Genomic DNA, 15,674 nt, shown 5'->3' on the forward strand with positions numbered 1-15,674 from the left:
GTGTAGTTGTCGTGTGAGGATATGAAGAATGCGGGAGGAGACGAGGCCAATTGGCGTTGTTGAGCGGAGCGGATTGTCGTCGATATCGAGTTCGGCCTCAAGCAACAGGGAGGTTTCTTAGCTCGGGATATCTTCTGGGCTTGAAGTTTTTCGAGCTCCTGCGAATGAGGTGGTACCAGTCGCGTGAATGGTGCAGAGTCGTCTCCACTTTGATTGGCTCGGGGGCTCTGTAGCGCCGCCTTCCGCTCTGTGGAGTGCCTACACTGCAGGGACCCCTGTCCAACACACTGCGGCGGGCCCCATCAAAGGGAAAAAAAGTTGCCTTTTGGCTGGCGCGCGCTGAGAAAGGGTCCTCTCTCTCTTTGGAGTACAGACCAAAAAAAAAAAAAGTTGGAGGTACCTGCAAATTGGCCATCCATGAACATCACCGCCGTCGACATATCTCATAGTTGAGCCACAACCATGGCTTCCGTAGACGTGTCGACGCAGAGGAGCGCTCTCCTGAACGACGCGACCGTTCTGGAGCATCTACCTACCGAAATACTAGAGGTTATCAGAAATCACACCTCATCACGCCTCCTCGACGCCGTTGCAGAGGCTGCTCTCATTCCCCAACTTACAGACCGAATTTTCATTCACTTTGAGAATGTCTTTCCTGATATCTGCGCCCGTTGGCTCCTCAACCTCGACAACCAAGCCGTCAATAGCAAGAATAGACAAATCCTTGCGTCTGTCGCGAGGATATTACCATTTGCTCCGTATTTATCGGAGTTCCTGCAGTATGTCATGAGAGACGACTTGACGAAAACGACACCGGATACCATCCAGACGCTCACCCTCCGATTCCCAAAACTCACCACTTTTTCTCCCACACAAGATTCCGACCTTCTGAAGCTACTATTAGCAGCATGGCGGCTCGTCTGTTTCGATCAAAGGACATACGGCATCCTGGTCTCACCAACACACATGCAAACTCTCTTCTCACATGAGAGCCGCGCCGTCCGGTACTTGGCCATCCGAATTTTCACCCAGCTCCTTCGCGCTGCCGACTCAAAGCTGGAAGCTCTCATCACCGAGTACGTCGGGGCGACGGAGGCCGTCCTCGCTGACTTTGATGGGCGCGAGGTAGACTACGGGTTCCTGAGTCTGTATGAAGATGCGCGGATCAAGCAGGTATCAACCCTGCGCCGGGAGTTCTGCGATGCTTCACAGAGCAATGAAATCCACTCTTTTCCACCGCAATCACTCACTCCCTATGTTGCGTGCTACGGCAAGACAATACTGCCGAGACCGTCTGGACCGGTCGACAAGAATTCGTCCCTTGTGCTAACGTCCACTACCACCAAAAACCTTGAGAGTCTGGCTGGCCTCCTGAAGAAAGCAAGCCCGATCCTCCTTCATGGCCTGCCCGGCTCTGGAAAGACCTCACTGGTTCATGAAGTTGCAAAGGAGTTTGGAAAGCATTCTGAGATGGTGACATTGCACATCAATGAGCAAACAGACGCAAAGATGCTTATTGGACTCTATTCAACCGACTCAAAACCTGGAACCTTTTCATGGAGAGCCGGTGTGCTGACAACTGCAGTCAGAGAAGGTCGCTGGGTTCTTATCGAAGACCTGGATAGAGCACCCAACGAAGTCATCAGCACACTTCTCCCCCTGATCGAGCGCGGCGAGCTCCTCATCCCGAGCAGAGGTGAGCGTATCAAGGCTGCCAACGGATTCCGTCTCTTTGGCACGGTGAGAAGTTCACGCGGCATGCATGGTCGCGAGACGCTGCCTAATCTCCTGGGCATGCGGTTCTGGCAACTACTCTCGGTGCAGACTCCCACAGAGACTGAGCTACAGGACATCATTGTTGGGTCCCACCCCATCTTACACAAGTTTGCGCCTGGTATTCTCGCTGTATACAAGCGCTTGTCAAAGCCAATGTCCGGCAACGTTCCCCTCTTGTCCAGCCGCGGCATGGCCGACCGTCAAACCAGCTTGCGAGATCTATTGCGGTGGTGCAGACGCCTTGCGGCTACACTACACGAGGCAGGCTGCAAAACTGGCGAGGAACCTGTCACTGACACTATTCGAATGAACATGTTCAAGGAGGCCATTGACTGCTTCGTCGCCGGTATTCCCGACGTCCAGGCCAGGCAGCATTTCATTTTCGGCATCGCTGAGGAGATGCATATGCCGAAGGAGCTAGTCGAGCATCACTTGGGAAGCTACATCCCGGAGCTCGAGCAAAACGATAGCCTTTTCAAGATTGGTCGATCAACACTACGCAAGCGGAAGGACCGCGTGAACAAGGCCGCCCTAGCCAAGAAGCCCTTTGCCAGTACAACGCACGCAAAAAAGTTGTTGGAGCAGACCGCAGTAGCTGTAAACCTTGGCGAGCCGATCCTCCTTGTTGGTGAGACTGGTATCGGAAAGACGACAGTCGTCCAGCAGCTGGCCGACACGTTGGGTCACAAGCTGGTCGCCATCAACCTCTCGCAGCAGAGCGAAGCCGGAGATCTTCTCGGAGGCTTCAAGCCTGTCAACGTGAGGAGTCTGGCTGTTCCTCTGAAGGAGGAATTCGAGGACCTGTTCTCGGCGACCGGCATCTCGACAACGAAGAACCAGCGCTACCTCGAACAGCTCGGAAAGTCGTTCGCCAAGGGACAGTGGGCGAAGGCGGCCAAGTACTGGCGTGAAGCGCCCAAGATGTTTAGGAAGATCGTCGACGAGCTCGCTCGGCGCGAGAGGGAGCAAAGCCAAGCCCGTGACGAGGCAGGCCAGCCAACGAAGCGCCGCAAGACCGAGTCCAAGCTTCAAAGCCTCATGGAGCTCAGCCCCCGTTGGGACAAGTTCTCCAACAGCCTGGAACAATTCGAGGTTCAATTGTCTGGAGGTTCAACCGCGTTCGCATTCTCATTCGTGGAGGGAAACATCATCAAGGCCGCCCGGAATGGTGACTGGGTGCTCCTCGACGAGATTAATCTGGCATCACCTGACACTTTGGAAGCCATCGCGGACCTACTGACAGGACCCGTTGAGACACCCTCAATTCTCTTGTCCGAAACAGGAGAGATCGAGAGGATCAGAGCACACCCCAACTTCCGCATCTTTGGTGCCATGAACCCGGCGACAGATGTTGGCAAGCGTGATCTTCCTATCGGCATCCGGTCTCGTTTCACTGAGCTTTACGTTGACAGTCCTGATAAGGACGTGAAGGACTTGGTCACCATCGTCAAGACGTACCTGAGGAACAGCAGCATCAAGGATGAACACGCCGCAGATGATATTGCGGCGTTGTACATGAACACCAAGAGACATGCCGAGGAGAAGAGAATCGTGGACGGAGCCAACGAAGTGCCGCATTTCAGTCTTCGTACTCTCACCCGAGTCTTGACATTCGTCAACTACATTGCCCCCTTTTACGGTATTCGTCGAGCCTTGTACGAGGGTTTCTCCATGGGATTCCTTACCCTTCTCGACAGGAACTCGGAAAAGATGGTTATGCCGTTGATCGACCTTCACTTGTTTGGCCGAATCTCCAATCCGCAGTCTCTGCTTTCACAACCGCCAAGACAACCAGATGACGGTAAGCAGTACGTACGGTTCCGTAACAAGGCAAAGGACCGTCACTACTGGCTTGCCCAGGGAGAAGAACCAACTCTGGAACGAACCGATTATATCATCACGCCCTATGTTGAACGCAACCTTCTCAACCTCGTGCGAGCGACATCTACGCGGCGATTCCCCATTCTCATCCAAGGTCCGACATCAGCAGGAAAGACGAGTATGATTGAGTATCTTGCCAACTTCACAGGCAACAAGTTTGTGCGCATCAACAATCACGAGCACACGGACCTGCAAGAATACCTGGGAACATATGTATCGGACTCGTCAGGAAGACTTCGCTTCCAAGAAGGTCTCCTCGTGCAAGCCATGCGACAGGGCCACTGGATCGTCCTGGACGAGCTGAACCTTGCTCCAACCGACGTCCTGGAAGCACTGAACCGTCTGCTCGACGACAACCGAGAGCTCCTGATCCCCGAAACACAGGAAATCGTGCGACCGCACGAGAACTTCATGCTTTTCTCCACACAAAACCCTCCTGGTCTGTACGGTGGCCGCAAGGTGCTTTCGCGTGCGTTCCGTAACCGTTTCTTGGAGCTGCACTTTGACGATATCCCCGAGGACGAATTGGAGTACATTCTCCAAAACAGAAGCATCAACACTGCACCCTCAGACTGCAAGCGAATCGTCACAGTCTACAAGGAGCTCTCTCGTCTCCGCCAGACGAGTCGCCTGTTTGAGCAAAAAGACAGTTTCGCAACGCTCCGTGACTTGTTCCGATGGGCCCTGCGAAAGGCAGACACGAGAGAGCAAATTGCCATCAACGGATTCATGCTTCTCGCCGAGCGTGTCCGAGTCGAGGAGGAACGGACTGCGGTCAGAGAGGTCATCGAGACCGTGTTCAAGGTCAAGATTGACCCAGACGTCCTATACACTGCCAATTCATCACCAATCTTGACCGCGGTTCTTGGCAAGGCCAACAACCATGGCGTTGTGTGGACTCGCGCCATGCGTCGTCTCTATGTTTTAGTGCATGCTGCAATCCTCAACAATGAGCCAGTCCTTCTCGTGGGTGAGACTGGATGTGGCAAAACCACCGTTTGCCAGATTCTCGGCGATGTACTTGGAAAGGAGTTGCACATCGTTAACGCTCACCAAAACACCGAGACGGGAGATCTCATCGGCTCCCAGAGACCCGTGAGAAATCGCGGTACCATCTCAGAGACACTCAAGAGCGATCTGAGTGCTCTGCTTGGAGCGCTTGGCGAAGACGCGACAGGCCCGCTGAACGTGCTGCTGCAACAGTATCATGGCCTTGCGGCGGATAAGCTGACCAGGGTCGACGCTGCCACGCAGGAGAAGATTGCATCCCTGGAAGCCAAGAGCAAAGCCCTGTTCGAGTGGTCAGACGGAAGTCTCGTTCACGCCATGAAGGCTGGCCAGTATTTCCTTCTCGACGAGATTTCTCTCGCAGACGACTCGGTCCTGGAGCGTCTGAACTCGGTCCTCGAACCTGGACGCTCTCTCCTCCTGGCAGAGAAGGGTATCGACAACTCATTCGTCACCGCGACAGACGGTTTCCAGTTCTTCGCCACCATGAACCCCGGAGGTGATTTCGGCAAGAAAGAACTGTCGCCGGCGCTGAGGAACCGTTTTACCGAGATCTGGGTCCCTGCCATGTCCGAGATGGACGACATGCTTGACATTGTGGTTTCCAAGCTGGACCCGTCCTTCCAGGCTTTCGGCAAGCCTGTGGTACAATTTGCTCATTGGTTTGGCCAGACTTTCAGATCATCGTCCTCTACCGCCTTTTCTATCCGTGACATCCTCATCTGGGTTAACTTCATCAACCTATGCGGCCCTGCCGCACCCCAATTTGCGATCGTCCACGGCGCAGCGACCGTCTTCATTGACAGCTTGGGTGCCAACCCCTCGGCATTACTGGCGATGGACCCCAAGGCGCTCGACTCACAAAGGCAGAAATGTCTTGACAAGCTTAGTGAACTTCTTGGGTACGATACCACAGCGGTCTACCGCGCTCAGCCCGAGGTCGTCTTGACCGACGACAGACTGTCCATCGGCGATTTCGGTTTGCCCCGGGAAGCAGGCCGTTCCACAGACCCCAGCTTTGCGTTCAACGCCCCAACCACGAGACTTAACGCCATGCGAGTTATGCGTTCCCTCCAAATGCGAAAGCCCATTCTGCTCGAAGGTAGCCCTGGTGTTGGCAAGACGACCCTTGTGGCTGCACTGGCTCGTGTTTGCGGCCGTCCTCTGACTCGTATCAACTTGTCAGACCAGACCGATCTGATGGATCTCTTTGGTACGGATATGCCTGTCGAGGGCGCCGAAGCTGGCAACTTTGCTTGGCGCGATGCTCCTTTCCTCCAGGCTATGCAGAACGGCGAATGGGTCTTGCTGGACGAGATGAACTTGGCCTCTCAGTCTGTTCTAGAAGGTCTTAATGCCTGTCTCGACCATCGTGGCGAGGTATACATCTCAGAACTTGACCAGGTTTTCAGGAGGCATCCTGACTTCAGGTTGTTCGCTGCACAGAACCCTCATCACCAGGGAGGTGGTAGAAAGGGTCTTCCCAGCTCCTTTGTGAACAGATTCATCGTCGTTTACGCCGACACCTTCACAGCGGAAGACCTCCTGCTTATTGCTCAACACAACTTCCCGACTATCCCAACTGATGTCGTAAGCGGAGTCATTCAGTTCATTTCTCGCTTGGATCACCAAGTCGCAATCGAAAAGGAATTTGGTGCACACGGCAGCCCCTGGGAGTTCAACTTGAGAGATATCCTGAGATGGCTGCACCTCGTTGCCACCAAGGACCCCCTTCTGGCCACTGGCAAGCCAGATGACTTCCTTGACCTCATTATCCGCCAACGCTTCCGATCCTCCATGGATCGTGATGAGGTCAACAAGCTCTTTACCGAGGTCTTTGCTAGAGAGCCGGAAGGCCACAGTCTTTACCACGATACCAATGCCGCCTTCTCTCAAGTCGGAAATGCACTCCTGCCCAGAAACCAAACTTCTCAACCGCTGGAACTGCCAGGCATCGATATCGTTCCGCGCCTGCCTGAGATCGAGTCCTTGATGATCTGCATCAAACAAGACATCCCATGCATCCTCAGTGGACCCTCGGGTAGTGGAAAGTCGGTGCTTCTCGAGCACGTCGCTGCCCTCGTCGGCAAGCCCCTTGTCGTATTCCCTCTGAATGCAGATATCGATACAATGGACTTGGTCGGTGGCTTTGAGCAGTCAGACCCTCTTCGCGAAGTCAACGCCACTTTGCGCGAGCTTTACGAGGGCCTGCAGACCACAGTCCTGACCAGAGTGCCAAGTCGAGTTCCGTCGTCAGCGCTGGCTCTGCTGTACCTTTTGGAGACCTACCGTGGAGACACCGATGACCTGCCTGCCATCAGGAGTGCAGTCGAACAACTGCTTGCGGAAGTGTCGAGTGAGTCGGATATTGGAGCCCTCCTTTACACGGCTCATTCGGTCTTGCGGAATTCGTTGACTGTCAGCAACCCACGTTTCGAGTGGCTCGATGGTGTCATTGTCAAGGCTTTGGAGACCGGACAGTGGCTGGTGCTTGACAATGCCAACCTGTGCAACGCCTCCGTTCTGGACAGACTCAACTCGCTTCTTGAGCCCAACGGTTTCTTGAGTATCAACGAGCATTGCGGACCCAACGGCGAGCCTCGCATCATCAGACCGCACCCAGAGTTCCGTATCTTCCTCACCGTCGATCCCCGGTATGGAGAACTTTCGAGAGCCATGAGAAACAGAGCCGTTGAGATCCATCTCAGCGAGAGAAAGACGCAAACCGTCAACAGCTCTGGATCCCAGGTTCATGTGGAAAGCAACCTGCAACGATTCTCTTCCTCAAAGGACATCTCCTTCTCGGCCTTGAATGCGAACGAATCCTCCGATGTCAGCCATGCCACGTTCGGAAACCTGTCGCTAAGAGACACAGCCCTCATGAAGAGATTCTCTCACTCTCTGCGCCGTGGCCTGGCTGATCCTAGCTGGCCCGGACTCGACAAGTACGAAGGTTCCCTTAATGAGCAACTCGGGTTCCTCGACGCTGCCGATACAGCTAGCCTCCGCAGCGCAATTTCCCAACTCTATGCCAAACTGCCTGGCTCCGACTCGGGTCTCAGAGAAGCCCAGCCTCTTAACCCTCTTCACAACGCTTCCATGGTGAGAGTCTTGGGTCGCAGCAACGACGAATTGCCTTTCTGGCTGTCTGTCTGCTACGAGTTCCTCTTGGAGGTCCAACGTTGCCAGTCTGCCATTTCTGCACAAGCCACCAAGGCCAAGGCGGTGAAGCTCTCTTCTCTGAACCGACTCCAACGATCCATCGTCTCGGATCGCATCGCAGCAGTAGCCAAGGATTCCACGGTTAGGGTATCAAAGTTCCTGTCAAGAACTCTCCAGGTCATCAAGACCTTCATCCAGTCCAACCTCGCGACAGCTCAAGGCTGGAAGGAACGTGCCCAGGTTATCCGGAACATGCTGGACTTCTGGTGGCGAACCCTTCACCTGACAACTGGGGACCTGTTTGAGGAGGCACGCTTCCAGGCTCACTTGGTCCATGGTGTTGAGGCCGTGCAGAAGCTTCTTTCATCAGAAACACATTCCATCAACAAGCAGCTTGCCGATCGCTATCTTCAGACCGTGGAAGAAGACTTCACCACTGGCTTCCGCCTGACCACTGGCTTGAGCATGGAGATCATGTGGAAGCGAATTAAGCCGCTCCCCATCATGAGCGAAGAGACCCTCAAGAGAAGTCAAGAGGTTGAGCGTCTGGGTATTCGACTTGACGAGCTCAAATGGAAGGTCAAGGCATCCGTCTCTGACCTCGCTAGAGCCATGTCAACCCTCGTCAAGGCGGATCAGATTGTGCGAGGCACTGATCTCGACGCCACCGAGCTCATCCAGGACCTCTCCAAGGAGATTGAACTTTTGGAATCCAAGGTTGGCTCTGAGACAAGCGAAGTGAAACCGTTCTTCGCAGCAGAGTTCGAGACCCTCCGCCAGGCTTCCCTCTTGAAATCCCATGCCGGCCAATACCTGGAAGCTGTGCCCTACGGCGCCAACGACGCTGAACTTACGGTCTTGTCGAACCAGAATACCATCGACCAGATCCGCCTAGGCAGCTTCCAGTCTAGAGAAGCGCATTCGCTTACGGTTGGCCAGCTTGCGTCCCAAGACCCGGGCACTCATGTGTGGAATGGCAGACTCGCAACGTCGCTCTTGTCAAGACTCAACTCGATTCAATCAACTAGTCTGCGTTCCCTGGGTCTCCTGGAGACCGAGCTCCCTGCCTTGGGCCGGTCCGTGGCCGCCTTGGCTCCGGTGCTGCAGAAGAATCAAATCATTGCCCTCAACAGAGTCATAAAGTCACTTATCGCAGATGTCTTCAGCCTGTATAGCGATGAAGGAGACGTCCACAGTGAGACGCTATACAACAGAATCAACCAAATGTTCGAGGACAACAAACAAGATGACACTTTGGGCACTGTAGGAAAAGTCCTGGGTCTTGGGTTTGGGAAAGCGCTACAGTGCAGCGAATGGCCACAGCATCTGCCGCGACTTGTCGAGGATCACTTCAGTACGGCGATGCTTTACGTCGTAGCATCTGACAGGTTGTTTGAAAACCCCGATGAGACCGAGACTGTTGAGGCCTCCATGATGCCCGGGTTTACTGCCATGGCATGGTCCGAATTTGCCAACGGCGCCATCAGGCTCTACGTGCCCGACAAATCTTTCGACCCGCAACTCCGACCACAGTTCGAAAAGGACGTCCATGATGAGTTGACCAACCAGCTGCAGCATAAGCTCTCATCGTTGTTGGACTTTGAAACCCAGTTCACTGGACAGCAGACCTCTCTTCGCATCCAGCTTGCGCAAGAGGAAGTGACCGTACTGGGACCTGCGCCAGCACCGGCGCAGCTGCTGTACCGACCGGTTCGATCAGAACTCAACTATGTTCAGACAGACTTCAACAACATCCTAAAAATGGTCAGAGACCAAGATCTCTACAACACCCACACCAAACTCGTCTACTTGCCACCTGGCCGTGATCCAGCGCCGGAGATTGGTCTCCTTAAGCAGAACCTAGCTCTGATGATCGACCGCCTTGCCAATCGATTCCATGCCTACCAAGATATGACTCGTCCTCTCGTCAATCTTCTCGGCTGTATCCAGGTTGGTCTTTCGTTGAGTACAGGACTTACCACCTTGAGAGAGCAAAAGGGATCTTTGAACCCGGAGGAAAACCTCATGTACCTCACACCTTTCACTGGCGGCCTGCCGTACCACCACGGGCTCAAAAAGATGCCGAACAAGAGCTTGGAGTTTCTCGACTACATTGGTCTGATCGCGTCAGTCGAGGGCTTGTCCAAGTTGAGCGGTGGTATCCGCGAAGCGCTCTTTGAATGCATCCACAGGTTCTACCAAGAATGGGCCAAAAAACTCGAAGAAGATCGTAAAGCCGAGGAGGCCAGAACAAACCTTTACCGACACAAGGGAAGCTGGGAGGACGAGGAGGAGGTTGACGAGGAAGAGTTCAATGAGCTCTTCCCCACGTACGATCAGGAAGAAGAAGAGAAGCCCGCTATTGGTCACCAGAAGGTTCGCGATGTGTCAGTCCGTCTGGCAGAATCTCATCGCAAGGTCTTCCTGGAGCAACTCACCCCTTCCGAAGCATTGACGAACGTCTGCAAGAAGGTTGGGAACAGCGTTGCGGCGGATAACAAGGACAAGTACGCTGTCCTGCCGAACATGACGCGTCGTCTCCTTCCCCTGACTCTCTGGTCCATTGACGAGCAAATGACTACGCTCACCGCGAACGGGGTGAGCGCTACGTACAACTTTTACACTCACGCCAACCTGCCCGAGGTTCGTCGCCTGATTGCGCTCGTCGACAAGGTAGAGGCCCGCTTCCGGGATCTCCAACAAGTAGACGAGATCGGTCACATGCAGCCTTTGGCAGATGTGCGCGCAGCTTGCGACCAGCTCCTCCAGCTTACCCACTCGGAGCCCCTGGCAAAAATCCTCCCCAAGCTGGAGCACCTGCACGGCATCGTCTACGAGTGGCAGCACGGGGGCTACGCTCCCGCCATCTACGGAGCCCCTGCTCTCTACACATCGCTCACGGATACCATCATCAGCTGGAGACGCCTGGAGCTCTCGACGTGGGCGAAGCTCTTCGATATGGAAGCCCAGAAGTGCACGGAAGACGCCGACTCGTGGTTCTTTGTCGCCTACCAGGTCCTTATTGCCACGCCTCTATCTCTCGTCGACTCTCCCGAGCTCAAGGACTACGCGGTCAATCTCGTCAGAGAGCTCGAGACGTACTTCTCAACCGCAATCATTGGACAGTTCTCTGCCCGCCTTAGACTCCTGAGACAGCTGCAAAAGCACCTCGAGCTGCTCACAGTCGACTACCCTTCCTTGGCAGTGGTCTCTGACGCGGCCATCAACTTCATTGGTTTCTACTCCCGCTTTGAGAAGATCGTTCACCAAACGATTGTAAAGGGACGGGCGCCGTTTGAAAAGACTATGAAGGAGGTCGTACTGTTGGCCAGCTGGAAGGACACGAACATCAACGCTCTGCGTGAGAGCGCACGCAAGTCTCACTTGAAGCTCTTCCGTCTTGTTCGCAAATTCCGCACCCTTCTCGGACAGCCGATGAAGCCTATCTTGGACCAAGGCATCCCCGACGAGGATGTCCCCATTCCCCAGGACGCAGTGGCCGCGGATGCGATTGACATCAAGGTCGATCCCGCAGCCATCAAGACCTGCGATCAAGGCTTGCCAGGCTGGCTCGCTCAACACAAGCGTCTCTCGAACGCCTCAAAGACGCTGTCCATCATGGCCAACGTTTCTGTCCAGGCGAACCAGAGCCCCCTCGACGCCACCCAGGAGATCATCTCGTACGTCAAGGAGCTCAACACCTCCATCGCCGAGCTGCGAAAGGAGACACCCAGCACCTTGACCGATGAGACCAAGGACCAGGTCAAGCACCTCAAGACGCGCAAGCGCAACCTCTTTGCCGACGTGCTTAAGATGATGAGGCAGATGGGCTTCCGATACAACCTCGGAACCGACGAGCTGGCCCGACAAGAGTCTGCTGCCATTGTGCTGGCTGGCTCGCCCGCCTCCGCTGTGCGGGAGGGCAGCACCGACGACGCCGCCGAGTACTACTTCCACAAAGTTGTCGATATTGCGCCCAAGGTCAGAGCCTCGATCCACGAATACTCGGGCGATCTCACCGGTGCCGAGATGCAACGAAGCACCGGTTTTATGGAGGGTATGATGGCCGTCTTACTGGGCCAACACAGCTCTCTGTCTTCTGCTCGTAGTGCAGTTGCCTCACTCGACCGCGCCATTGTCACCGTTGAAGGCTTGAAGGGCACAACTATCAGGCACGATATCGACCGCACGCCCGCAGGCCTCTCGACGAGCTGGATGAAGCCAATCCTGGACTTTGCTATCAAGATTGTGGACATTCACGGAAGGTTGGCATCGGTCGACAACCAGCCCATTTCCAACACCTTGCGCACTGCGCTGCGGGAGTTCGAGACCCTGTCGGAGAGCTGGTCTACGTCTGCTTCAAAGCACGGCAAGTTCAGCAACGAATCGCACACCGATATGCAAACAAGATACAATTCTGTGGCGAAGACCATGTATGACGAGCTTTCCACTAGTCGCCGCGATCTTGACTTCATCTTGGAGCAGGTCAAAGGATGGATTTACGTTCCAAATGGCCATGCTCGCCAATTGCCGGCCCTCGATGCCACCGCACAGAAGTTCAAGCATGCAATTTCCAGTCTGTGTGATGCCGTCCTGGTCGCGGTTCAAGGATACAAGAAGGCCATGGCTGATCTGCCTAGCTCGTCCGACGATGCAGGCTGGCTGGCAAAGACATCCACCGTCCGCAGCTCCGGACTGAGTGCACTCCACATCAACGCAATCGTAGCCAAGGTCGAGGATTGCTTTTCCGCCTTGGAGGTTGTCGACTTGGACAAGGACCAGATGGGTGCAGTCGCCTCGTCACTCTTCTCCATTGTACTCCCGATTCTCCAGCAGTACGCCCTCACCTGTCACCAGAGCCTGTCTCAGCTTCAGAGCCTGCAAGCGGCGACCGGATACATGACATTCAACCTGGCGCAGACGTTTACTCAGCTTGCCGCCAAGGGCTTCTGCTCCCCTCAAGAAAAGTCAGACGAGCAATCTGGGGACTCTGGAAAGATGGAGTCCGGTACGGGTCTTGGAGATGGAGACGGTGCAGAGGACATTAGTAAAGACATTCAACCTGATGAGGACCTCACCGAACTCGCTCAAGAACCCAACAAGGAGAAGGATGGAGAGATGGAGGACGAAAAGGATGCAGTCGACATGGCGGATGAGGAGATGGAAGGAGAAATGGGCAGTGTCAATGGAGATGATGAGGAAGACAAGTCCGACGGAGAAGGCGAAGATGGTGAAAAGGATGAGATGGAGGAAGAGGTGGGCGATGTCGATGACTTTGACCCCACTGCCGTCGACGAAAAGATGTGGGATGGAGACAATGAAGAAGAAGCAGAGAAAGACCAGCAGGGCGAGAAGGCCAAGGGTCAGAAGAAGGATGAGCAGATGGCCGCCGATGCCGACGCCAATGCTGATGAGAATGACGCCGAGGATGACAACAAGATGGATCAGGATGATGACGAGGAGGCGGAGGACGAAGAGCCTGGCCCGGAGCAAGAGGATGCCAAGTTCGAAGACGACCAAGTCAAGCAAGACCAGAACGTCGAAGAGAACGATGCTCTTGAGATGCCTGAGGAGATGGACTTTGATTTTGAGGAGGAAGGCGAAGATGCCGGGTCCGAGGAGGATGAGCTTGACAAGTTGTCCGACGTTGAAAAGGAAGATGCCAAGGAGCAGCATGAATCCGACATTGAGGATGGAGAAGAGGACACCCAGCGACCCGATGAGAAGGGCCCTGAAGAGGAAGATGAGGACGGCAAGGAGGAGGAAGCGCCCGAGGAAGACCTCGCGGGCGAACCTGAGCTCGACATGGAGCCCAAGGCGGAGGAAGAGGAAGAAGAGACTGCCGGGCAAGAGCAACCCGATGCCCTCGCGGAGCCGCCCAAGGACAATGCCAACGCTGACGCCAACGCTGCGCCGAGCGACGTCAAGGGCGGCGGCCAGGACCAAGACGTCGACCAGATGGACGTCGAAAACGACTTCAACAACAACGCCGCCCAGCGCGACGACGGCGACGCGGGTGAAGGTTCCGCAGAGCAGCAGACGAGTGCCGGAAAGAAGGGCCAGCTCTCCCGGTCCGACGACCAGGCGCAGCCGACCGATCAGGACCAGGACGACTCGGCCGAGGAGAAGAGCCGCCAGGATCCCTTCAAGAAGCTCGGCGACGCCCTGGAGCGCTGGCATCGCCAACAGAACGACATCAAGGACCCCGAGAAGCAGGATGGCAAAGAGGACGGTGAGAAGAAGCAGCCGCAGGATACCAGCGCGGACCTCGGCGCCCGCGAGTTCCAGCACCTCGAGGATGACGAGACCGCTGTCGATGCGCAGGCCATGGGCTCCGCATCTGAGGACCAGGTGCAGCCGATCGATGAGGCCATGGCCATTGACGAGGAGAAGGAGGACCCGCAGAGCCGCGTGATGCCCGAGGACCAGGACGTGGATATGGAGCAGGACACCGCAGACAAGATGGATACCGAGGCGGATGAGGCCCCCGAGGCACAGGATAAAGACGGTGGCGCCGACAAGGACGACGGCCGTTCGGGCGTTAAAACGCGACAGGGCAACTTTGACCGCGAGCCGTCGCCCGAGGAAGACGAGGTCCCCAGAGACGGTGACCAGGAGGAGGAGAAAGCCATCGAAGAGACGTCGACGCAGCTCTCGACGACGCACATCAGCGAGGACGACAACACCCTACCCCTCGGCGACTTCTCCGAAGCCCTCCAGTCCTGGACGACCTTCCAGACCAAAACCCACCCGCTCTCCCTCTCCCTCACCTCCCAGCTCCGCCTCATCCTCACCCCGTCCCAATCCACCAAGCTCTCGGGCTCCTACCGCACCGGCAAACGCCTCAACATCAAAAAGATCATCCCCTACATCGCCTCCTCCTACAAGCGCGACAAGATCTGGATGCGCCGCGCCGTGCCCACAAAACGCTCCTACCAGATCCTCCTCGCCGTCGACGACTCCCGCAGCATGGGCGAGTCCTCCTCTGGCAACCTCGCCCTCGAGTCCCTCGTCATGGTCTCCCGCGCCCTGACGATGCTCGAGGTCGGCCAAGTCGGCGTCCTCGGCTTCGGCGCAGACACGTTCTTAGCGCACGATTTCGCCTCCCCCTTTGCCTCCCACGACGCCGGCGCAAAAGTCCTGCAGCACTTCCACTTCAAACAGGACCGCACCGACATCGCCCTACTAGTCCGCCGCACAATCGACCACTTCCGCGCCGCGCGCCTGCAGAACCCGTCGCGCGGCGGCGGCACAGAGGACCTCTGGCAGCTGGCGCTCATCCTGTCCGACGGCCTGACGCCATCGAACCAGCACGAGCCCATCCGCCGCCTACTCCGCGAGGCCATGGAGGAGCGCATCATGGTCGTCTTCATCGTCATGGACGACACGGGCAACAAGAAGGGCGATAGCGTGTTGGATCTCAAGGAGGCGAAATTCGTAAAGGACGAGCACGGCGTGAGCCGCGTCGTGATTGAGAGGTATCTCGATACCTTCCCCTTCCAGTACTACTTGATTGTGCACAACCTTGAGGACCTGCCCGGCGCGTTGGCTGGGTTGTTGAGGACCTGGTTTGCCGAGGTCAACTCGTGAAGGGAAACATAGAAAAGGAAAAAAAAATGGGAAATCAGGAAGAGAAAAGTTGTACGTGTTTTAGGTGATTTCGTGGTAACATGGAGTTTGGGACAGGATTCATCGTTGTCACTGTTGTTATTTGCGAGATTAGGACGGCGTTGAAAAATGTGCCTTTTCAAAAGTTTTAGAATTAGACAGAAATCAAAAGCAAGGCATTGCCAATTACATTCCATTGTATTGTGAAGCTGGCCGTGGACTTTCTTATGTGGTATCAA

The 15,674-nt window shown here is 55.5% G+C and overlaps 1 protein-coding gene across 1 annotated transcript; it reads left to right on the forward strand.

Annotated features, from left to right (window-relative positions):
- Positions 1 to 462: 462 nt before the first annotated feature.
- On the forward strand, positions 463 to 15,417 carry CTAM01_05973 (ATPase; the record flags this gene model as incomplete). Its single annotated transcript, XM_060522003.1, has 1 exon — positions 463 to 15,417. One exon carries the CDS (start codon positions 463 to 465, stop codon positions 15,415 to 15,417), a length of 14,955 nt encoding a protein of 4,984 aa, XP_060383193.1.
- Positions 15,418 to 15,674: the final 257 nt, after the last annotated feature.

Source organism: Colletotrichum tamarilloi (assembly GCF_030869305.1).
Source record: "Colletotrichum tamarilloi strain Tom-12 chromosome Unknown Scaffold_16.1, whole genome shotgun sequence".
In the NCBI taxonomy this organism is placed as follows: Eukaryota; Fungi; Ascomycota; class Sordariomycetes; order Glomerellales; family Glomerellaceae; genus Colletotrichum; species Colletotrichum tamarilloi.